Source organism: Drosophila pseudoobscura, chromosome X (genome assembly GCF_009870125.1).
Source record: "Drosophila pseudoobscura strain MV-25-SWS-2005 chromosome X, UCI_Dpse_MV25, whole genome shotgun sequence".
NCBI lineage: Eukaryota > Metazoa > Arthropoda > Insecta > Diptera > Drosophilidae > Drosophila > Drosophila pseudoobscura.
The window spans coordinates 42,490,433-42,515,703 of NC_046683.1; the positions used below are offsets into that span (position 1 = coordinate 42,490,433).

Here is a 25,271-nt window from a genome sequence, read left to right on the forward strand (position 1 = left end):
CTTCCTCCATTTTGGTAGAATTTTATTTATTCCGACAGTTTATGAATGTCAGTCGTGGGGCATCGGGCATGGGCCATGATGTGGTGCAGGGGTGCATTCATCGGTTGCACATCGCAGCACAGGGTACAGAGCGCGGGGGCGCCTGTAATTGTATTTGTTTGTATCTATGTGTATGAGTGGGTCAGGGCCCTTTGATTGGCACCAAGGGACGGTGGGACGCATCGAGACTGCCGAAGCGGCAGGGGCAGCACCCACATATTGGTCGTCGCCCCCGCTGCAGAGTCTGGCTGCCTTTGGCAGGGTCCTGGTCTTGGTGTGGGCTTCATCTCCTCAACTCTGCAGCTGCGACTCCATCGCCTTCTCCATCTCCATCTCCGGCTCCGGTTCGGGGCTCGGGTTCGTCTGGGCTCCGGGCTTGCTTTGCTGCCGCTTGTTATGCTAATTAGTTTTCGACGCTGACGTTTGCCAGAAACGCCGACGAGGACAACGCCAGCGCCCAGCGCCAACGATGTCTTTAATTGGTTCTCATGTTGCCGTTGTGCCAGTCCACGAGGTTGCTGCTGTTGTAGTTGCAGTTTCGAGCAGCTGCTGCCATTTGGCCGCTTCTATTTCCATTCCCTTCTTTCGGCCTGTGTCACTGTTGTTCTCACACACCATTCGGCAACACTTTGGGGCAGGCAATTAGGCTCCCTGCTCCCTGCTGGGCTGGAAGGATTGGTTGAAAGGGTTCCAGTTCTCCTTTGAGGTTGTGTGCAGTCATCGATTACTCGATATCCTGAGAAACAGCTCTGGAGATACTGTGCTCGAATATCCTTAGAAGCATTCTCAGTGCTTTAGTCGAGATCCAGTTATATTTTACCCAATTTTTAAAGGGGGAAATGTAGAATTTTTGTCTTACAAACTTGTATTCATCCTAACGTTTATCAAATTACTTTGTTTGCATTTATACGATACGACTTTTCATCGTTCTAGTTCCATCTACAATATTGCAATAAAGTACCCATGTAATTATTGTGTATCTTCGGGTATCTCCTTGAAGATGCTTTATAGAGAAAGCGATAGGAACTAACCTTTGAACAACAGCTGTTACAAATTTAAGCACACACTTTCTCCATCTCTTTCCCGTTAGCCTCGTGGTTTTAACTAATTTGCAGCTTCTCTGCGATGTCACCTTCAAACTCTATTGCACATACACATGTCCATCATTATCACCATCATCCCGAGCAGCCTCGTCGGTGGCCCTAAATTGTGTTTTGTTGCACTAACCAAAGCTGTCAACATTTTCCAGTCAGTTGATGGAGTAGCCGGGTTAGAACAAACGTTATGATAATCACCGACAACGACAACGACAACGTCAGCGACGCATCGGGATCAGGAGATATTGGAGCAGTACCCAATTTCAGGCAGAGACAGGAACCGGCACAGGGACTGGGGTTGGGGTTGAAGCCAGGACACGGATAGTGACAGGGACAGTCGACAGGTAATAAACAATTCCATTTACCGACAGCTGTCAGCAAATAATGAAAAATTGAATAAAACCAGAGGATAAACCAAGGCGAATCATTGCCTACACTACCATTGCCATTTTGATACAAAATGTAGCTATCCGATTTCTGTTATATATTTTATCCGATCATTTACAGCTTACTAACAAGTTTGTTTCCTATAACTACGCTCTCCAATTCTATCTATTAATTGAGTGCAAATTTATACAAGTTACAAGTTACAAATTCACAGAACTCTCTAGGCGAAAGGGTATCATTGTACGCATATGCATAGCATAGCGCAAATTGGCTGAGGGCTTCCGGAGTGGCTTGGGTGGGTGCTCGGTGCTCGGTGCCTGGTGCTTGGGCGGTTGATAGGGTTGGGTCCTCACGTGGCTGGACACATGGAAGGGACCACAGCTGGTCGGACGCCGTCCGGCCACGAACTGTCAAAATATGTTTGGTTTTTCGAACCTTTCGGAGGTGATGGAGGGATTCATGGCTTGGGCCGAGGCTATGGCTGGACACAATTCCAATGTGGCGATGCAATGATGAGCGAAAAATTGACATGCGTGTAATTAGTGACATGAGGACAGTGGACACGGGACAGGGCCAGGCCACGGCTATTAGCGTTTGATGAGCTTTATCCACACACACACACAGACGCTTAATCGTATGCATATTCGCATCCATGTATTGTATATACATACATATATGTTGTACATACATATATCAATTATGCCGTTTATATCCAAATTTCCGGCGATGGCATCCCGTGACTCGGCAAATATCAATTTTCGGTGCGTCCTACAGAAGCGGACAAACAACAACGACTGGCAAAGCACCTCTTTCTGGGAAACAGATCATATTTGGCCTTAATTTTGAATAATTTCTTAAAAATAGGTTCCTTCCATTCCAAACCGCAGAAAGACAGTAAACAGGGGCGTACAGTAGAATAAGCATTCTTCTCTCCAAATCCCAGTAGTTGGTCCACAATGACCACCATTGTAGGGCATCAAATGAGGTGCTAAGAGGCAAGCAGATGGAGGAGGAGGTCGTGGTCTGTCCGGCCGGGGTCCCTCTCGTCAGCGTCACTTGTCACATTCACGTTGACTCTTTTGACACGTCGACAAATTGTCAACAACGTTGCCACCGAAGAAACCGAGGCCCCAACAAAAACTAAGCAAAATGATCCACAAATTCTGCCCTCACTGGAATGCACTGATGGCGTCCACTGATGGTGGGGCTGGCCAAAAGCCGGCTGTGATATGGTGGGCGCTGAGATGGAGGGAGCTCCTCTATTAGCAGGCCGCTGGCATTTTCACGCTTTAAATTTGTGTATGTGCCTCAGTGGATTGCTACCACACTTAACGGCAGCAGTGGCAGTGACACTGTCCGTGTTCGTGCTGCTTCGTCCTGTATCTGGTCCCGGTTTTCGTCCTCATCCTCATTCTCGCCCGGCATTGCCAACATTTATCAACGCCTCGCACAGCCACGGAGGAAATCCTCTCACCCGCTATAGCCAGGGCCATGGTCGTCGCCGCTCGCCGCTCGACACTCTAAACACTCCACTCTCAACTCTTCAGGCATTTAGCTGAAAAATGCAATTCAGCACGATTTGAATTTTAGATGCCAGGGCCATGGCTAGGACCAGGACCAGGACCAGTACCAGCACCAGCACCAGCACCAAGGCCATAGAAGGTGCTGGGTGTGCGCGTCGAAGTGGCTTCAAACCTCTAGAGTTGCCACCATATGTTGCTCATCGTATGGGGATCTGCATCTGCTCGAAGAGATCGAACTGGAGAAAGCTTACTTAAAACGTATCTTAGTTGAAGTTTGAAGAAAACTTTAATTGAAATCTCATTCACTTTTATCCGCTACAAGGAAGAAGAAACCATTTCCATACTCCTCTATTCCGTCGACTTTTCGTGCCCTTAGCCTAGGGGAAAAGGCTAAGAGTTCAGAGTAAAGAGCCATTGCCATAACTTATCTGCGGCGATTTTTGCCGGCACATCAATCAAAGTAAATATGCGAGTGCAAGCGGCGGCAATTTCCATTCGAATGTGTTTCGAGTGCCTTTTTGCAGTTATAAATCCTCGCACACAAGAAGCCCCATCCCGGGGAAGCCGAGGCGCACGCTCACGGATACGGACACACAAAATGCATTCCACTCACGGCAATGGGGAAAGTGTCAAGTTAATGCCAACAGCAACAGAGGCAAAAGGAGTAGACGTCCTGGGTGGCCGGCTGGCTGGCTGGCTGGCTGGCTGGCTGGCTGGCTGGCAGCCGGCATGTCCCGTCCTGTTCCGCGCCGTGCACCTAATGAATGCGTTGACAGCGTCATTTGCTCGGCAAAAAGGTGAAAGGAATAAAAAAAAGAGCCTCGCAGTCACGTGTCGCAACCAGGCGATACCTGGTACTCGGGGCAGAAGACAAGAGCTTAAGATCCCACTCTTAGAGTTTTTCTGATGCGAATTTCTTCAAAAGACCAACCTTCAATGCATCATCAAAACGATCTATATCTTTCTTGGTATTCTCTTATTTTAAGCATTTTCAAAATAATCTGTTGCCGTATACCACGAGCATGATTTCTTTGTTACACTACATATGCTACTATATGTAGTATATATTCATTCTTCCAGGAAGTATGGAGCATGACAACTTGTAGGTAGAAGAGTTTTTCAGTTTCTAACGAATCGAATACACCCTTAATTTCCACCTGATAGAGGGAACACAGAAACACTTGAAGAAGTGTCTGAATGATTTGGGAAATAATGCGATACACTCATAGAAGGTGCACCCTTAGTCGTGGCATGCCCGTGTCCTTGCCACTTGAGCCGCATTACAGTTTATTTCGATTGCTTTCGAGGCTGGGAGTTGCCCGTTTTTGCGAGCTTTCGCTCAGTGTAGACCGAGTTTATAATGACGCCACTTGGCTGAGTGGATTCCGGGATGCCTAGTTTCTGTCCCAGCTTCTAGTGGTGGTGGTGCTGCTGCTGTTGTCGTTTAGATGCTAAGACGATGCCAACATTTTGGACTCTGACTCTTTAGACAAGTCAACAGAAGTCGAGCTGACAATGATATGTGCCCCCCGCAGCACACACACGGGGATGGATCAGAGCGAAGCGGAAATATTGTTGACAGTTGTGGCACATTATCATACGACGGTGGTCCTTCTCCATGTCGCCTCCCATTAGCCGTTGCGTGCTCGGCAATTGCTCGACATTTGTCACATCTCGTGACACTCCATGACGCTGTCCCACTCCAAGTGCGAGAGCATTTCCGTTGCATCTCCTTGGGAGCCTGCGGGACTTGCGGCAGCTTCCCCAATCATTGATCATCAGAAATGGCAAACTCTCTTTGTACTGAGCAAACGTTTTTTTGTTTTCATTCCAGGATCGCATCAGAAGTCGCTTATCTACTAATCCTTGTTAACGTGAGATCTAAAAAACCATCGTGTTAAGGCGAGGCTTTCTCGCGTCATTAGAGTTTTGATTAGTTTGAGAGCTAATGAGCTTTTAAACGAGCTTATCAGTTATCTACAAATTCATATGTATGTCGACGACCATCATAGCTGGGACTTTTAAACTGTCTGGAAAGCATCTACGATTCATCTCATGCCGAGCTCCCAATTCTGAACATCCCAGTATTAGCCAGTGTACTATTATCAAAACTAAAGATTAAAGGAGACCTTCTTAAAAACAGTTAGACCGAGACCAGCATACATAAGCCTAGAATATGCCACCAAATCGATATTGTGATACTATATCTGCACCCAATTCTGCTTACCTCCTTCTAAGCTTTGTAAACTAATTTCGCATTTGATTCCGTTATTATAGAAATTTATTTTTAATAAGTTTTGCGAAACTTATGCCAATTTTACAGCAAATGTCAAGCTATCTTCGCCAGTTTTACGTCAAACCAGTTTTCTAAAATGTCAATTTCCGTCACCTAGTGGTCGTTTTTCAGTATTGAAGAACTTTATTAAGCTTTGGCTCAAACTTTCCGATGAGCTTTTGGTAAATAAGCTTTTGGTAGATTAGCTTGCAGTCGAAATTTGAATGGAGGGGAAATTTCTTAAATAGCGGTAAATATGTATCAATGTACTCCTCGTGTAAAATACATATATATTTTACTTTACTTGTCTCCCGAACCCCTATCAACAGCGACTTTTGGAGCGGAGACAAGCGCTCCGGTACGTAATTGACTCTCGCAGAGAAAATGGCATACAAGGCCAACAAGTACCTCCGCCAAAAATTAAATTTTAAAAATAGAAGTATATACATATATAAATATATATGTAGGAGGACTACTATCCGAAGGACACCAGTAAAGTCGCCATATGGCAGTAGGACTTTGAGGAATGGCAGTGCAGTGCGAGTGCTGCTGCTGATTGAAAGCGCAAAGGGATTGATCGTATTCTTGACTATTGCAGTTCATATAAAACTAATCTTGTGTGCATGGGATATATGAATCCGGTAATGCATTAAGCCTTGGAGATGGTATAGAAGGTGCTAATCGATTTATATCCAATATTCGGTAAATTTTCAATCCAAAAGCGAATCCATGAAGAGATTTCTCAAGAATTCACAAGCTGAAGTTAGTTTTTAATTGAATCTCAAAGTTGCTCACTTTAGTTTTTCCCATATAAAATGTTGTCCTGATCAAGGATGCTTTTGAATAAAATAGCTAAATTTACAACCCTATGTAGTAAGAGTTTTTTATTTGTGGCGTTAAAAAAATTACTGTCGTATTCCAAGAGATATACATAATAAGCGTACACCGAACATTAGCCCGATATTCCATCTATAACGCAGCCTTCATCAAGAACCAGGGACCGAAAATAATAGCTATAAGCTAAAAAAAATGTAAGTAAAAGATGATCTGCTGTAAAGGCTATTCTGGTACTGTGCGAAGATCTTGTTGAGCTTCGCATTCGATCCTAATAAGGAAAACGTTCCTTGTTGAAACATCTTTCAAGTTGAAAGTTCGTCGTCTTCTCGACGAAGGTTACTCTTTAAGGCTAGTCTTTTTTTTAACAATTAAAGGAGCAAAGCTTGACAAATTTCGGACGAAAACCTGACCGGGGGGTTGTCATTGATTTCTTTTCTTAGTAACAATTTAAAGACCAAAATTTGAGCCATTTTATCAGGTCGAGGTTGAGCGAAAAACATATGGTGCCATTCCACACCTCAATTGCATTTAAGCGTATGCATTTTATGTGATATTTACACGCTCCTATAATGTGCATAATTGGCATACACTTCACAGAAACTCTGAGCACAGTATTGCTCGGACTATAAAAATCCACAACTGAAATGGTACATGGTAGCCACATTCGTCCAGCGAATGAAGGACAATAGACACCTCTTACATGTCGTTACACAAGTCTGAGTAAGAATTACAAAGCAATACATTAAAAAGTAAATTGAAATTGGGCTTTTAAGTAATTATCTTGTTACCTGTTTCACGTACATATAATAATGAATTGGGATATCCAATTAGTGTGTCGCTTTTTGTATGTATATATTTATTGCACAGTATTCTATTTAAGCTTTAAAATATAAATTGATTCTTTTACCGATCTATAAATAATGTAAGTAGTCTTAAAAATATTAAGTATGTAATATAAGGTAAGTTTTGTTAATATATGTATATACATTTATATATAAATAGATATACTTATACATATGTACTCTAATATATATTAACAGAAATTACACTATAAAAAAAAATAGTATATAAAACTTTATATTTTCTTCTTCAAAGTGTTAGCTGTCGGGCAGTATGGGTGGAAGGCGTGATAAACATGCGCAGGTATACAAACGCCTAGTAGCTATTATTATAGCTTTTTAGAGGCTAATATTTGTGTCTGATGTGAGGTGAATTAATCTTTTATAACATTTCTATATGTATACTCAAGTGGCGACGCGTACGCATACTAAAGAACACTACCATACTTCTGGTTCATATAAGCTTTGGTATGGTAATTGTAGGTTCTTATTGAGGCCGCCAATGTTTGAGTTAATTGTTTGTCCCTCTTCGCTGATGGTTCAAATGAATCAATACCACTGCCACTGAAATAAAAAATACGAAAACCTTAGCTGTTATACAGTAAAGACAGTTTGAAAAAAATAATTTAGCAGCTAGTTATGTTACATAGGTAGACCATGCACCGATTTCTCTCGGTGCACTTGGTCCCCGTGTGTCTTCTCATGCATTAAAGGTCTGCCTGCTTGTATTGGTTATTTACTTTAGGATTTTTTAGAGATTATGATACTTTTTGAAGAAGCTTGCCCGTATCTCCCACCACTGCTCCCCCAGGACAAGTCAGACTAAATCTCGTTAAACATAGTATGAGTCTACTACGTACTTAGTAGTTATCAATCATTCTGCAAGGGTATCAAAATCTTTATCTTCCGAAGCTATGCTTCCATTATTTTGTATAGCTATATTTTACTGATCCGGAGTAGCCTACGAGAAGCATTCACAACTTTTCAAAAGAATCTTACCTGACATTTCGTGTACGAAGAACACGTTCCGCCCAAGTCTGTGGTCTTGGTATGTCACGTGCCACTCCAACTTGTTTTTTATCAATATAGTCAATTACATCATCATAATAATTGGTTCTGTAGTTATACATATATTTGTATTGTAGAAATTTTGGCCTGCAAAAAGAAAATCATCGAAAATTACAAGTACAACCATAAATTACTAAACACAAATTTCCCTTGATACCACAATATAAGGAAAGAAAGGAAACCTACCTCACCCAATGTCGATACAACTGAACTGGTTTCCTGTAACCATCATCTTCTGGCGGAAGTGGGGGGGCTTTAAACTCTATTTCACCCTCGGCAATGCTTGCTTCTTTCGCTGGGGTCCCTGCTACACCAATACTCTCTGATTTATGATCGGAAACCACACTCCCTGCTTTCGAAGGTGCTTTCGGAGTTTCAGCGGCTGGAGTAGGTACTGCTGCTACTTCCTCAGTATCACCACCGGCGTCGTCTCCCCATGGATCTTCTTCGTCTGCCATATTGCTGGAAAAAATTAGTTGCAAACGCGGTTTAATACATATTCTCTATACATTTTGTATAATCGAAAGGTTTGTTAATATATATGTATTATGGGGGCTGACAAGCTGTAATTAATGACATTTGCTAGTCGATTATATTCGCCTTCAGTCTCGAAGTGAACCCTTACCTTTAGTATTTTATTGAAATACTTATATTCAAACTATTCAACTTTGCTTTTTGTTCACGCCTGACTTGTCTCATAGTGTCTAAAAGACGCACTGACTAGTGATGCAACTTTCAAGAGAAACACAAATTTCACCTCCTCACTACCTCACCTCCTTTTGTACCAGGGCACTAGGTCTGAAGTCCAATTTTGTTGGCATACATTTTAAAAATACCTTTTCCGATAAATTACAAAATCGTACTTGAGAGGCTGATTTTTTTTTTGCCGACACGCCGCTCGCTTCCGTCGTTGACATTCATATACACCAGAGGTCGGGCACGCATATATTCACATGTTTTTTTGGCGTTTGTTTGCGTAAGCGGCAGGCAAAACGTATCAAAAAGAGTTTTTCTATTGATGCAAACCACGTGTACACGTGTACGCGAACGGCACCAGAGCAGCACAACACTTTCCTGGGCACTGTGCATAGGACGGCCCTGCATTTTCCAAACTACACATCGCGTGTTACTATATGTTACCCCTTGTCTCTTAAATAATCAAATGAAGAGTTTTGGAGGGAATATCTATCATCAGAGACTATCTGAGCAAATCAAGCGATTTTAGACACCATTTACTCTTATCGGACGAAAGAAAATTTAATATCACCCATTCGAATAATTGCCAAACCGTTTTGAACCGTTTATAAACTAGAGTATCTTAAAAACATCGTGATGGGGGAGTGAAGATGGAGGGATGTAAGTCTATTGCAGGTGAATTCGAGTTGGTGTTAATGATGGGTATTATTTAATACAACCCACACAAAAATTTGTTAAAGCGCTAGTTCCGCCTCTGTGTTTCTATTTATATCATATTGAAGCTCTTTTGAACCGTTAAACGATGCTTTTCGCTTACAAAATTGTTTAAAATATTGCAATAAAATTGCGCTTATACAAATTCGACAATCTTATAGAAAATTTATGAATTTATCGAACAAAATTAATATTTTTCTGTTAAAAATTGCGATGGAACGGCTTTTAAAACAGCAGTATACTGAAACTGTACACTCGTTCATTCCAACCGATTCCAAACTGAGTTTGAGATCTGTGTAAAAAAGCATAAGTGGAGTTGCAACTCGCTGTCGGCGTGCAAAAATAATATTTAGTTATAAACTAGCAAATTGGGTGTGGAATTAAAAAGATGCTGCAAACCTAGAGGACGTTAGTGATATACGGAGAGAGATCACAGCAACAAATAAAATCTGTGGACACTCTATGGACTGAAAACACAGACAATTACTGATTTATTTATATTGACTATGGCCTTAGCCAGACATCATCATCGAATCTCTGTGTTTACATAGTCTAGCTATAAAATGTTATATAGCTCTGCTCTGGGGTTTATTCTTTGATTTTAATAAATGATATTTAAATTGAGGCCTATTAACTGATCCAAACTAAAAGCTGAAAAATATGGGGAGTGATCGCAAGGTTCCTTAAAACTAAGTGTACCATACTCAAGATATGTATGTCAGGGAGAGACAGCTTACGTCAGAAAACAAAATCAAATCTTTCGAAAATGAACAAATTGGCGTTTTTTGCAAATTGTGAAGGCACTACCAAAATTATGTTAGTAGTGAAGGTGTGACTGAAGGGGCTATTATTTATTGTGGGCTTGGCAGCTTTTTTTGAAGCGCAAGATGTCAACGATGTACGTACGAAAGGAGCTTTTGGATAGACCCACATCTGAGCTATCGGGTCAATAATAACCAATTTGTTGCATATGCAGATACAAATATCCTATGCGCATTTTGTAGTTTGAAAACATGACAAGGATTGGACATTGAAATACTCATAAGACGGGCAAATATTTTTCTATCAGATAATCCAACCACACGAACACAATTTTAGTTTCTTTTTATGAATGTTCACCAAAATAAACTGTATCGTCAAAACGAGTCTTTCTTTCTTGTTTATTTATAAAGTAGAGGACGAAAAATAATTAAAAATCAACGCTAAACTAATGTGTATCGGACCTATGGATGGTGATACCAGGCTACAATGGCGAGGATATTTTTGTTTAAAAGAAGTTAGTAAAAATACCTTTACTATAGTGTTTATACTAATTTAAAAGGAAAAAGACTAAATTATTCTCTTGCTGTTTGGTTCAAAGACAACAAGAAACCCCAATATCTAAATATACGAAGTAAAGCGAAAAAATAGACTTGCTCACACACAAATTGTAGCTGTTGCCAATACTATTAACACCTATATTATTCAGTCTCCGTCTTTTCGTCGGAGCTGAACTCAATTGAAAAAAGACAAAATAAATCCGCGTGTCCGTCTTGTTTAACGCCTAGCTCTCACAGAACCCACAAAGGGCAAAGACAGAAATACAAAAACCTAACCAAACGCAGAATCATAGAGAATAATAGTATTTATGACAATGCCGAGTATGTATCTGGTCGGATCAGTATTTAAGCCAGAATTAACTTAACATTTTCCTGTTGCTGACATCGTGCTTTCTTCCTCTCACACGTTTCCTCGTCAAGCGAACGGATTGCAAACAAAACAATCTGTCCCTTTTGCGCACAGCAATAGGAATGATAGAAAGAGACCATGTGAAACTCATCGGCTCCGATGCCAATCTCTGCGTTTACGTATAATTAAAGATAAAATAAATATAGATTATATAAGGCAAAAGGTTCGCCGTGGCCGTGGTTCGGTTTTGGCCACCCCCGCTTAAATTTTCACAGAAAGGGGACGTATCAAATCTGACAATTGTCAAGCCTCCTTTTTTTCGGCTTTATACAGCCACTTTACAAAAAATTAAAAAACATTTTTACAGTCGATAGTAGATACGAATATGTTCGTATAATATCAATTTGGTCACATCTTATGAGTACAAAATAAAACTGGGGCGACACCCGAACCTACTCGTAAGTACTTGCTATTTTTATTGGTTAAAATTTAGCACTTTAAATACTTCTTCATATAAAGCCATTCCATTTTCATATGTTTCTCTTCTGCATAGTAATTTCTTGATTAAGGGCTTTAAGTTAATACACATATGTAAAATATATAAACATTTATATAACATATAAACATATCAAGTAAAGTAAAAACAGACTGTGGCAAAAACTCTGACCCGGTGGGTAATTTTGATTGAAACAATAGCGCCACTAGCCTAACATGTTGAGATTAAATTTAAATAAATAATGATTATTAACTTTGAGTATTAGCTAATTAACTTTATACAATTATCAATTAGATAGTCGAAAAGTTAAGGCTTTTTTGCAGTGGAAAGTCAAGACACAACATTTATCAATCTTAAGAGGAATTTCAATTCGGTAAAAATATGTTTAAACTGAATACCAGAGAAGTAGTTTAGTCGGAAAGTCAAGAAGCTATAGTTTGTAAACACAAAAATATTGATTTACTCAGTAGAAAGCTTTACTAAAATCAGCATAAACTACATCAGAGACACCCGATTTCGGTGAAGGCCTCACTATGCGACTTTGCAATTATCTTCTTGTGAAAATCCCCTATGTAACTCAATGACCGCAAAGCTCGCGCGACTGTCAAAATGGACAAAATCACATGGACTGGGAATTGATCCCTCGAAAACGGAACTCGCGCTATTTAAAAATATGTACAGATTCCACCCCGACAGTGCCAGCTACTTAGGAAGGGTAACTGACAAGAAGCTTAATTCGAACCTGACATCAAAGAAAAAGTGAAGAAGGCCACGCTTAGCGCTATTAAAATGGACTATCATCAAAGTACTGTTCCGCCAAAGTTTCTCCGCACCACCTGAAATGAAGTGCTTAATGACATTCTATGCCTTCAGAGCCTTGAAGTATCCAAAAAGTAGCCGGCGGAAATGGCAGCAACACGTCTGCGACACTCAGACCAATGTGCATCACAGCACATCGGTCACTCATCCATTTCAATGAACAAAATATTCGTCGCTACAGAAACGAAGTACTGCCTTCACAGAGACGACTGGCTCGAGGGATCACTGGCCCAGATGGGGCCCTAAGCATCTTCAAAGATGGATCGAAGCTGGGCAGGAAGGTCGGAGGTGGACGCACAGCTTAACATAAGGTCCTACTTCAGGCTCCCAGGTCACTACAACGTCGTCCAGGCGGAAGTAGTAGGAATCAGGGAAGCTTTGAACGGCCTTCAAACAGTTCAAAACTCAATTAAAGATTTATAGCGACAGCCAAGCTGTGACCAAGTCACTGCATGCGATTTCATCAACCTAGCCTAGCGCACCGAACTTTCGCTATGCAAATAATTAAAATACTGAGTTTATTCTGTACGCTATATCTTGGCGTGTAATGTATTTTCGTGATCGGGACAGTCCTACGAGCCAATTGGCAGCCAAAAAGAAATATCCATATTTTCACGATTTTCGTATTTTTGGCAAAGATCAGCTCCATTTTTTTAATCAAGAATTTGTACCCCCCAAATCTGTCAAATCCTTGAAGTTTCCATTCGGGAAGTTTTGCATTGTGGAAGGCCGTCTACATTGATATTTAAATTTATATTAGAAGATAAATGAGTAAAATTCGTAAGGAAATCATCTAAAGTGTCTTTAAAACCGTAACAAAAATACTCGCCGGGCTCTACAATTCGTCCAGGCTAGGAATTTTTCCTCTCAAAATAAAAAGCAAGGCATTGCCTGCCATATTGCTGACATTATTAGAAGACAGCCACTTATATAACCGATTATTAAAGTCAGTTTGACTGGAATTTTCAACAAATGGTACAACCAAATGGTAAGAAAGAGAATTCTGAGATCTGGGATACCAGGCGAACAGAAATCCGCAGTTAGAAACTTTAGCAAATGCAGCAAATCTTGTTGCATACTTTTGGGGGCTAAAACGGAAAATATATGTATACAACAATTTTTAAAAACCAACCTGCCGATCTCTTTTCGCCTGGTATCACAAAATCTAAAAATCGAAATATCACGGTTTGGAGCGCCTCGAAACCGAAAGTGGTTGTTGTTCCTGTGATCGGAAGAGCAGCCTTGATCAGAGGAAGTCCTTATCAAGGACAAACGAGTCCTATAACGTTTTCTACGTTATTTGTAAAAAGATCTGTTTGTTCCATAGGTTCCTGTAACTGGAAAAATATACTTCATCCATTGGTAAGCACTTAAACAACCCTAGCCAGTCAAATTTTTCCGATTCTTTGCAAGAATGATTTTTCAATAGTTTTATTCATCAAAACTTAACTTAGTAAAAATACTGCTGGGATACTGCTTCGTTTCCGACATGTTCAGTGTATGAACTGGTACATCTATATACTGTATGGTTAGTGATTACACGTAAGCGCAAGAATTGATTCCCCTCTCTGTCTTTAAGTATCGTTGTTCGCAGAAGAGAAGGCGCGAAGAGAGGCGATTATTCTCAATTATGAAAGCACTTGTCCTGAGAGATGGGGAAAGCATTATCATTTTACTTATCCTCTTTCCGGAGTCACCTTAAAGGCATATATGCCCTATTTGTTTTTGAAATTTCGAATAATTTATCTGTTTTCATTCTTGCGCTACTGTTTTGAATTGTACATTTATCTCTCTCTATCTCTCTCTCTCTCTCTATCTCTCTCGGTACTCACAGCAACACCAGCCAGAGTGTGTGAGAGAGAGGGGGAGCATGAGTAAGTGCGTGGAAGGGCTGGCGTAGCCACTGCAACTTGATTTGTTGCTCTATTCAGACTATAATAATGATCCGATCTGAACTAGAGTCAGAAATCTGATAGATATGGTCGCGGCCCTTGCCGCGAATTACAATGTTCCCGCGGGTGGAAATTTTTTTTTTTTAAATAGTGGTACCACTTCGCTGCCACTGCAGAAGATCTCAGCCTTCATTCGTTGCTATTTTTTTTTGACAAGACGCTGTTTTGTTTTATTATAATAAAAATATTACCAATTTAGTGGCCAAATCTGGGCGTATCATGTCTGGGGGGTAGTGTGCACTGCCTGAATCTCTCCCCCGCGTGCAAATTTTTCTCGACACGGTGCTACCTATCAGCCTACATAATTTTATCCAAATAATTAACTTATTTTCTACTTGACTGACCTATTTTAATTACTGGCTTTTATTGGGTTTTGCCTTAAAAAACGTTTTAGCGAAAAAGGTCAAACAAAAAAAAGTAAGAGAGTAATCGTTTATATTCCTCAATTTTGATATTCCGTTGAATAATGCTGGCTTAATAAAACCCTCAGCCCAGCCCACATATTTTTATCCCATTAATGAATCAATTTTCTACAAGATTAACTACTTTTAAGAACTCCCATTTATTGTATTTTGACTAAAACACGGTTTAAGCTAAAAAATTCAACAACAAAAAGTCTCAATGTTGTCCGTAAATGTTGCTGGTAGTTGCGGGACATGCTGCTCATTTTCTCGGCACATGAGTCTGCGCATACATATTGAATGTTGCGGCAAGCAAAAATCGCGTCGTTTCCGTTAATGTGCGATATATTTAAAACTGTGACAAAGGGCACCCAACCTCTTGTTAATATTCCCCAATATTTGCGGCATATTCACCCTTAGCGAGACTTTGTCTCGAGTTTTCAGCTATTAAAATGGCTCATATTGAATGGTTTACCATCCAATGTGCAGTTTTCGCCGAAAAACATTCTGAACCTGCTGTACATTTCCCGGTGAACCTTTCATTGGGTGGGAAATGAAGTTCCAATCAACACCATATGTCGATCCAAGTAAAGTATTTAAGGTATATAATTTAAAAGTATGCAATGAGACTCATTGTTGCTTCCGATTCATACCCGATTCAAAAAGAGTGAAAAAGAGAGCCTTGACAGATTTGAAGAGAGCAAAAAGATCCGAGTGGACCAATACGCTTTTTGCACATTTGTCCCGCAATAGTAGCGTATTTCGTCAGGGATGATATTGGTACTTCCATTTCAGTGGCGTCGACGTATACATTTTTTGGCAACAAAAATGCGCTAGGTGGCTGAATGGCGCCATTTATCGGGACGCTGAACAAAGCTGGTGGACGCCAGTGTAAATAATTGTAGATGCAGACATGATGTATTCAGTCGAATTTTACATTTTCATAGATTTTACATTGCCACGCCTCCATCGGGCAGTAATAGAACAAAAGGAATGGCTCACTGGCGCCCCCAGCGTAAGAAAAGCGCACTTCATGTCTGACGAAAGCTCGCCGCCCTGAAACTGGTGGCACCGATAACAACCGATTCTGATTAGTCATTGGTGGCGTCTAGAAAATCGAGTCTGCAACTCCTCGCCACATACTCAAATTTTCGAAAATTCTCGTAATTGGGAGTTTTGCTAACCGATTGGCAGCCGAAAAAAGAAAATAATTCAAATGCTGGGCTTATCCTGTACGCTATAGCTCGGCTATACAGCAACCGATCTGGCGTGGAATGTCTTTTCGTGTCGGGAGAGTCCTGCCATTCGATTGGCACCCTGAATTTAGATCTTATCGGGTTATTGCTGAAACCAGAATGAACAACAGTAAAAAGTGTAATATTACAGGAGTCCGCGCACAACATTTGGTTGCTCTAGCCTTTAAGTCTCTGAGAACTAGTCGTCAAACAAGACGGGCGGACAGACTAAGGGACATATAGACTCGGCTATTGATGCTGATCAAAAATATATATATATTAGTGTACATATTATATATATATGTATATATCCACCACATAACTAATATCTTCCTAAGCTCTTCGAGTACCAATTATAAAAACGTAGAATCGTAGAGAATGGCCATATCTACCAGATTTACGGCATTATCTATCTAGCATTATCCATGTTTTTCATTCTCTATGTTGTTCAACAACGTAAAAAATGCCGCTGATTTCTGTTTAATTTTATTTTCCGTGCTACATATACATACATATATATCTCGAAGACAGGACATGAGGACATCTTATGGAGATGGATTTTGAAATCACACACTCAAATTCCAACTGGATCTTGGCCCAATTTTCCAATTAACGGAACCCTAGTGCACAATTAAATATATACATTTTAAATGTTGAAATAAATAAATATATTTAATATAAACCTCCACCTGCCATCAATTTGACTGATAACTTCTGTCACCGGATGGGCGCCAACACATTGCAATGGTCGGATACTGACCAAATTACTCCTTCCCGAGAATGTTGGCATGCGGAGAACTCCATGAGATTGAAAAATAGAGAAATATTTGCATATAGCACTAGGAGCCAAGCTCCCGCCAATCCCCGTCGCACTGCTTAAGCAACAATAAAATAGCCTCGATGGACCGCGATTTTTCAATAATTAACGCGTCGGTCATTTGTATCTATAAGATACATTTTATGCGTGAAAATACAATTTCGGGCAAGAGATGTATACTAGGGGGCAAACCCCCTGCGCACTTGATTCGCTTATATATATAAAATATATTATATACATATATATATAAATTATAAACTATACAATTATACAAATTATATAATAGAGAGATTGTTTCGTGGCGATTCTTGATGTTCAAAGTACGAGGAGTTGCTCCTTATGAAAACACTAATGGAACTTTATTGAAGCCGGGACCATTTATAAAATTTGACAACTATTTGCTTTCTGCTAGAAGGTGCCGATGGAATATTTTAAGATCTTTGCATCTAGTGCTGCCGAAGCCCACCGAAACGTTTTCGATGACAGCTCAGTTTTTGGGAGTGGAAATGCGTATTTTTCTGGACTCGCAGCAGGGTTCGCACTTGAACTATCCATGGTCCGTCTTTGGCAGCCTGCTGTTTAACATATTAGCACCGAGAGATTAAGGGACGTCACACGCTGAGGCCAGCTGAAAGTGTCAACAGATTTTTTGGATGCTGCGTTCCCGGCCCTGTCGTAAATTCAGTCGGCTCGCCACATGAAATTTGTACTAAACTTGGCATTGTGTTCATTTATTCCATTCGGCATGCTTTTGAAAAGTATTTCTACATTTTTCTGAGCATTCTTTTTCGCTAAATGGGATTAATTTTCCATTTTTTTAATTGTAGACCGAACCTACTTCCGCTCCCTCTTCCTTTCACCTTAGCCGATTGCCTCTAGACTGTTTTCCATTGTTGGCATTGTTTTCCGAATCTCCGAATGATCGGGATACCGGGCTCCTACTCAGGCTTTCCTGGCTAATCTCCTTGGCTCACATCTCGGCCAGCTGCTGCTGCTGCTGCCTCAACGTTTGCCTTTTGTGGGTTGAGTTGATCATTTTGCTTTGTTGACCATACGATGCCTCCTGTTCTTTGTTGGGCTGCAACTTCAATGCCGGGCCGACTCCGGCTTCTGTTCCCGCTCCTCGTGTCTTTTGTCCGGGAATTTGCTTAAATGCATCTTATCCTGTTAAAGTGTGCGCCTCTGCTTTCCATTTCCCTGGAAAATTGATCTGTTTTGCAAATTTCTCGTCTCTCTCGTCGAAATAATGCAAAATAATAGCGATTTCCGCAGCTTATAGGTAAATTTGAAACGTGAGTTCTGCTTTCAAGTCGACGACTATTGTCCTGTTTTTTGTTTTTCTTTTTTATTGTGGGGGCATTGCATCTATGTATGTATATCCTGCAAAAAGGCTGCTTTTTGTTCGGTTATTAAATGCTACTTCATACCTCTAAACAACACCAACATAGCTTTCAAGCATTAAAACCATCCTACGAATTCTGGTAACAATATAAATGGTTTTTATTGGATATTTTCGGACAATTTACTATTCCATTTGGACGTCTATACGCATGCTTTAGTACATGCAAGGCATTCATAACAATATATTATAAAGCATTCAAAGCGAACACCGGAAAACATGATTATTAATTAAAATTTTCAAATAAAAATCAAATTACAAAGAACATGAATATATTTTCCCCCAATCTGTTGATTGGGTCGAGGCTTCCTGGCTCCCGTCGGCTGGAGTTCAGGGGTGCGGTGTGGTGCGACGACTTCTAGGAATTTCAGTGGCTGGAAAATACGTTCGGAAAACGCATAAATTATAATCCAACTAAATTATGCATAGTTCCCCTGTTCTCTTGTTGTCTTCTGATTTTGCTGCTTTTATTTCAAACGAAAGATGCACAGGACTGTCGGAGACCTGCAAGGCGTTCCAAACGAAATCAAGAGGAAACCAATTTGTTTTTTGGGGACACATCCACGGAATAATTATTATAGGCGCCGCACTAGACTACATGGGGCAATGGGGATACCTTGAGATCCGACAACCACAAATCAACAGGTAAAAACCAATTTAATATGCGGAAAATTATGTCTGGCGCAAGCGGCTACGGGGCATAGTTTTCCCCGCTTTTCATATTATCTGCCGGTGCACCCGGTGCGCGTGGCGCTATTTAAATATGAGGACGCCAAGTTGTGGCGTTGTGGAGTCTTCATTCCCGATTCATCTCAGTTACGCTTATCATTTGAATATTGTTTGTCTGCCTTCCGAAGAACAGGAAAGGAAAACTCCTCTCCCTGCATGGCGCTTCCACGGAACCACATACATATATACGTATGTATCTCTAAGCCATGATTACGCCATGAAAAATATTAATTGGACAGGAGCTGCAGCAGGAGGAGCAGGAGTGGGAGTGGGAGCAGGAGCAGGAGCAGCTGCCGGCGAATCTTATCATCCAATTAGTAACCACGAAGGGAAGGATCGAAGAGGACAAAGTACGACAAACTAACAATGCTCAAAACAGGAGAGAATAGAATACTTCTCTACCTTCCTTTCGACAGACGCTACTAGGGAAGCTGGCTGGGAGTAAGACATCAGGAACGGAACGGCAGGAACGGCAGCAGCGGCAGCTGCAAAACGGGGACACTGACAATGATGTCAAGTCGAGTTCAAAAGATGCTCGCGCGTCGACCATAAAACTAGCCGAAAATGACAACAAGATAAAACGAGCGGGACCGCCCCTGGCGGAGCCATCGATGACCTCCGGGCAAGGGCCTCTAATTTGTGCAACTTGCCTACCTTTCATGGCCCAACGGGCAGTCCAGAATTGAGAAGCATGGGGAACAAAAGAGCATTCCATTCCATCTATTTGCCATGACATTTGAGATTTTGCAGTCGATGATTTTCAATGCTGGACATTGTCTCGACAATTCTAAGGATGTCTCCCATTCTCTCAGTTTCTATCTCTGGAAAAGAGCAACAGAAAAGGCACAGAATGGCTTCGAAAATTTGCCTTAATCATGACACTTTGTTCTCCTGCTTTGTCCATCCTGTGTATTGCCAGAGATCTTTTTCTTTGCATTTCGATATAATCGCAGTGTATAAATTGCATCGTTCCAGAAGATGATGACTCTGTTGTTGATATTCTTTAGGGGAGTTGTCTTTTGATGTCTATAAAAAAAGCAGCTGAAAAGGCCTGCTATAGCTTCCAATTCTACAGAAATTCTTACTATAATCACAGCTAATATTAAAATAAGTATTCTTCCTAATCTGCAAAAGCAATTAATATTAATGTTATTTAATTTGAAATCAATTCCCAGCTGTGTCTTTTCAATTTTCAAGCATTTCTTGCGCTCACTCGCTTAAGGAGCGATTATTTCATTTAGAGCTATTAATGCCGGCCCCGAATACTCCCCAGTTACCAGCATCCTTGTGTGTGCTGTGCTCCATGCGAATCCAGTTAGTGGATGCTTATTGATGTTTTGTTGTTTTGCTGTTGTCGAGCTGCTATGGTATTATTTCACTAGCGTTTCCGCTTTTAGCTTTGTTTACTTTTACGCTTTGGTCCCAAACAAAAGCCCCAAAGCCCCCATACCCTACCCTACCCCACCTACCCACCTACCCCACCTACCCACCCCAACCGCAGGCCACCTCATGCCTTCAATAGACTGAACAAGCCGCACTATGTTTGGGTATTTGTATTTCTTGTTTTCCCATTTCTGTTCCTTTTTCTCGGGTTTGCTTTTAGCCTGACTCCTGCAAATCCCTTGACAATGCAATAAATTGCGCAAAAATTGGAAAAATAGAATTTTAGCCGCACCATTCCCAGCAGCAGCAGCGGGGAAAATATCCTCTGGCTTTCACGCAATATATCCAGCTCTCTTCAGCTCTACGCCCCCTCGTGGCCCCACCCCACCCCACTCCACCGAAATCAAGTGCTAAGCTTCCCACAACGCAATCAATTGATTTCTATTGTTTTGTTAAAATGTCGTGTCGCATCCCACTCCCACTCCCACTCGCCCCTCCACCCACCCCAACTTCTCCTGGTTGTGGTCCCCAACTGCGTGAATTCCCCCCAATATTTCAGATCTATTTGAGCTTTCATTTGTTGCCCTTTGGGTTCGTTCTGTCTCTTTCTTTTTGTTCGTCCTGTGGCATTTTTATAAATTGCTTTGTTGTGGTCTTTATTGAAATTTTTGAGGTTACTTTTGTGATTGTTGCTTTTATTCCGATACAGAGAAGAGAGAACAGCCAGCACAAAAAAAGTTCTAAATAAAACTGTCCATTATTTTTGTTTTGTTTATGTGTTTATTCTACTTTTGGCGTCTGCTCTGCCGCAAATTTTGCATTTTACGAGTCTTTTTTTTGTTTCGATTTCCAGCTCTGTTCTCCTTGGTGCTGTGTTTTTTTTTCCTGAAATATTCATAGGTTTCGTTTCGGGTTGTAAATGAAAACGTTCTTCTAGGGATTTATAGAACCGACGTTTTTGCTTGACGGCACTTTCAATTGTTTTATAATTTATAGTCTATGATATTCCGCTAAAATGATTTTTCCGAACACACGAGGAGGTGCATGGAGATTAATACCTTTGCAGAACCTAATTGAGCAAAAAAAAAAAAGAATTGAATACAAATTTTTGTTTTTAAAGAATTTAAAAAAAATTGATATTAAAAAACCTTGGTTATTTAATGATTCTTCAAGTATATTATTCGAAAAAGTGGAGAATTTTAGCAAAACAATTTTTTTTAAACAGTTTCTAAGCACTAAAACTAATTAATTTTTGTAAGGAAAAGTAACTTAAATTAAAATTTAGATTTTAGATATTGTGAATCTTAGATTTATTAGAAAAAGAAAGAGTACTACCTTGTACTACCTCCCTTGTGCGTAGATTCAAGCCATCTGAGTGGAGATAAGAATGTATCCACCAATACAGCCTGGGCCCCAGAATTCTATCTGTATGGAAGCTGTAAGGAAACAATGTCTGGCCAAGTGATTCGGCCGTTATCCGCCATCCTTAGCGAGTGGCAAGAGCGGGGGAGAGAGCTCGCCACATAAAATTCAATAAAACGCATATTTGGCAGTCATTTGGTCCGAGTTTTGGGCGCCAAAGTGTCACAAAATTCGCCACAGCGGCAAAGGAAAATGACGCCAAAGTTGCAAAAGAAAACACACCAACAGACAGACAGAGGGTGAGAGGAGACAGCATGGGAAAGCGAACACTATGGATGAGTCATATATTGTACACGTTCGTAATATAAACCATCTACACATCTGTTTCTATATAAACTTGTTCCTCAGCTTTAAGGCAGTGTGGCTAATAGGAGAAAGTGAGTTTGCTTAGATGAAGCCTGAATCCAAATTAGATAATCATAGCCTCTAGAGAAGGGTTTGGTTCTGTGTTTTAGAGGACACTCCTCCAATCAATAGCTGTGCGGACTCTCTAGGGTATCAACAGGCTATACTCCACAGCACAGCTGAAAGCCTCGGTGCCATTATCTTTGCAATGATTTGGGACATTTTCGACTGATTTAGCCCTACATCCCTGTATCTCTCCCTTCTGCTATCCTTGGCACGCACTTCCGTTTCCGCATTCTTCTGGGGGTTTCCTGCTGGCACTTTTTTATTGTTATGCCTATGGCCCAAAAACTTTAGTTGGTTTTGCTCTTTCACTTCATTTCGGTCTTGACGCTCGTGAACTTTTACTCTTGTTTGCGGCTCGTTTGCATATGCCAAGTAGGGGAGTGATGTAGGCCTTAGAGATGGGTGGGTGGGCCGGTGGGGAGAGGGTGTGGTAATAGGGTGTAGTGGGTGGGTGTGGGTGTGGGTGTGGGTGTGGGTGGGGAATGGGAGAGATTTGTTGCGGAGTCAAATGTGCAAATTTGTTTTGCTAATGTTTATGCAAATACGCGAAAACACATCATGCTCCAGAAGAGAGGGAGCGGGGGAAACTGATTTTTCTCCTACGGCTACGGCTGCTGCTGCTGCTCCTCCTGGCTCTGGCGCTTCTGTTTATGAAACTGTCGGGTAAGTAGACGGTCTCCCCGCCTCTTGCCCACCCTCTACACGTGGGACTCCAATCTACCACGCCCCGCCGCTCATTGTCGCCTCTTATGTAAATTTAATGCTAAAATGTTTATTTCAGTAAGATTTGCTTAGCTCTTCAAATACTTCGCTCTAATGTCTTGCCAGAGGAAGTTGGGAGTTGGGAGCTGGGAGCTGGATGGGTGGGTGGCAGTGGCAGTGGCAGTCAGGGAGAGCTCCCGCGTTGGGGGGACGTCTTGGGTAGAGGAATGTGTCGGTTGCTGGAACATCCATATAATACTAAACGACGTATAATTGAAACATTATGTCAGATTATTGTTAGCACTGGAAGAGATTTACTTAGTTTGCTGTTTTTCCCCTCGTTCTTTTCTCGGTCGGTGCTTGGGATCGGCCCGTTAGGGCGGGGATAATTGAAGGACATAAACAATATTCCATTGGGGCTACCAAAGTTTTACCAAAGATAAGAAATTCTAAGCACACCAAACGGAGCCAGCAGATAAAAAAGAAGTAAATTATGAATGAGATAGTAATATGTGAATTTTTGGAGCTAGCTGACTTTAGGAATGTTCGCAAATATTGATCTGCGGACTTAATATATACAAAAATAAAAAATACTTGGAATGAGGTCGTGCTGTATAAGTAGATGTGCATCCTCTGTCAAGCCAATTTGAAATTAAAACTAATCGGAATCGGACCATCACTATCACCCCTATTCTAGCTGTTACATTTATTGTACTTATGGAAGTTATGACAAATACTACTCCAGCAGACAGACGTCTCATTTTCGAAAAAAGATCAGGAAATTGTAACACTATGCTCTTTTGATTTCCTCTTACCTTACACACCAGAAATATTTAATTGAATTGTACCAAAAAAAAAGAGAGCAAAATTGGAGTTAAAATTGGACAAAGAAACACTTTATTCTTTTCATGCCCTCGGAAAAGGACCGACAGTCGGAACAGTCAGCCAGGCCAGCCAGGAAACCGGCCATTGTTTGTGAAAAAATGGAAGTTATATTCACTTAAAATGAATCAAGGGATGTTAAGGGAAGAAATAAAATGAATTTTCTAGACCCGCTTGCGAGAAAATGTTGTTGCGCTTCCGGCGCCCAGAACAATAAGAGGTTGAGGAAGAAGCTACTGGAGACAAATTCGTGCTGCAGCATCCTTGGTTGGTTTCCCTTCGACCTGCTCTCCGCCGCCAGCGACTTCACAAAGGACAGGACAGGACAGGATGCTGGAAGAAAAAACATTAAACAACCTATAAAATGCAATCGATCTAAACAGTATAAACCGGAAAAGAGAAATGTGGCATTGTATAATGGAAATGGATTTTTATATCTTTCCTCCTACGAGTACTGGCAACTCGTACAAAGAAAATTGGACAGGAGCGAAAGCAGTTGCAGTTGCACTCGGTATGATGAAGATGGGGAAAATGAAACAACTGTGATATTGATAAATGCGATATTAATGGCAGCACGTTAGAGGAACTTCAAAGTTTACCCCAAGCCAGTTCCATCTTCTTCCACGCCTTCGTCCTTTGCCTTTTTGCAACTTCAAAACAATGTGTTTCGGTCTTATGCGCGGTTGCAGACTTCATTCATCACACTGTACAATGAACGAGAGTTATGGCAATGTATCTACACTGGCGTGCAATATTGAGGGTCAAAATTAATCTAAAAAATGAGACACACAATCTAAGAGCCAAATCATGGTCACAGTAACCTAGGTGCTGCCACCCGACTGTATCTAATGATCGGGAAAACATCAAATAATGAAGCCCAAGCCAAATCCTTGACTGTGGTTAACACCTACCCAAGCAAATCGAATTCGCCCATTAACCAGAAAAACAGAAACTTTGAAGCGGAAAAAGAACCCCGCCGCACAAAAAATGTGATTGTATTTGGATGTGATTTTGTGGGGAGAGTAAAAAATGATATTGCTGTTTGATACTGGATGTTTTTAGTAATACTATATATATATGTGTACGGTTTTAATTTCGAGTTTTAGTCAAAACCATATCTACTTTGGGCTCTTGCTTGGTTCATATTCTAGATATTCTGTGTTCTGGATTACATATACCGATTTCAGGTCTCTTTATACACATATGTAATCTCTTTAAAGCAGAGTATCACGGAGAAGCAACAGAGCCAAAGAGAGATTCAGCCACAGCTAGCGGAGCACATCATTTCATACAACTTCCACTTCATATAATCTATTTAACCCAAATTTAAACGTGCCGTGCGTTCAGCTCAATGTTTAATCAGCTGTAAAGCAATTTTCGCAATGTTTTTTCTATAAACGAGAACAGTGGTCTCCTGGTCTAGTTGGGGGATAGGGATAGGGATAGAGAGAGGGATACGGATAGGGATAGGGAAGGGACT

The 25,271-nt window shown here is 40.9% G+C and overlaps 1 protein-coding gene and 2 long non-coding RNA genes across 3 annotated transcripts in view; 2 read left to right on the forward strand and 1 right to left on the reverse strand.

Moving 5' to 3' along the window:
- The first annotated feature begins 4,946 nt into the window (after positions 1-4,946).
- The window catches only part of LOC117184813 (uncharacterized), a 34,429-nt gene continuing 14,104 nt past the window's right edge, over positions 4,947-25,271 (forward strand). The window contains exon 1 of the long non-coding RNA XR_004470285.1: positions 4,947-6,352. This is a non-coding gene — a long non-coding RNA (uncharacterized lncRNA). The remainder of the gene's footprint in view (positions 6,353-25,271) is intronic.
- fln (flightin) lies at positions 6,986-10,854 on the reverse strand. Its single transcript, XM_033383754.1, has 4 exons — positions 10,766-10,854; positions 8,252-8,527; positions 7,997-8,152; positions 6,986-7,561 (listed from the first exon to the last, which is right to left on the reverse strand). Exons 2-4 carry the CDS (start codon positions 8,521-8,523, stop codon positions 7,426-7,428), a joined length of 564 nt encoding a protein of 187 aa, XP_033239645.1. The 5' UTR covers positions 8,524-8,527; positions 10,766-10,854; the 3' UTR covers positions 6,986-7,425.
- On the forward strand, positions 9,991-10,620 carry LOC117184814 (uncharacterized). Its single transcript, XR_004470286.1, has 2 exons — positions 9,991-10,373; positions 10,452-10,620. It is a non-coding gene; the product is annotated as an uncharacterized lncRNA (long non-coding RNA).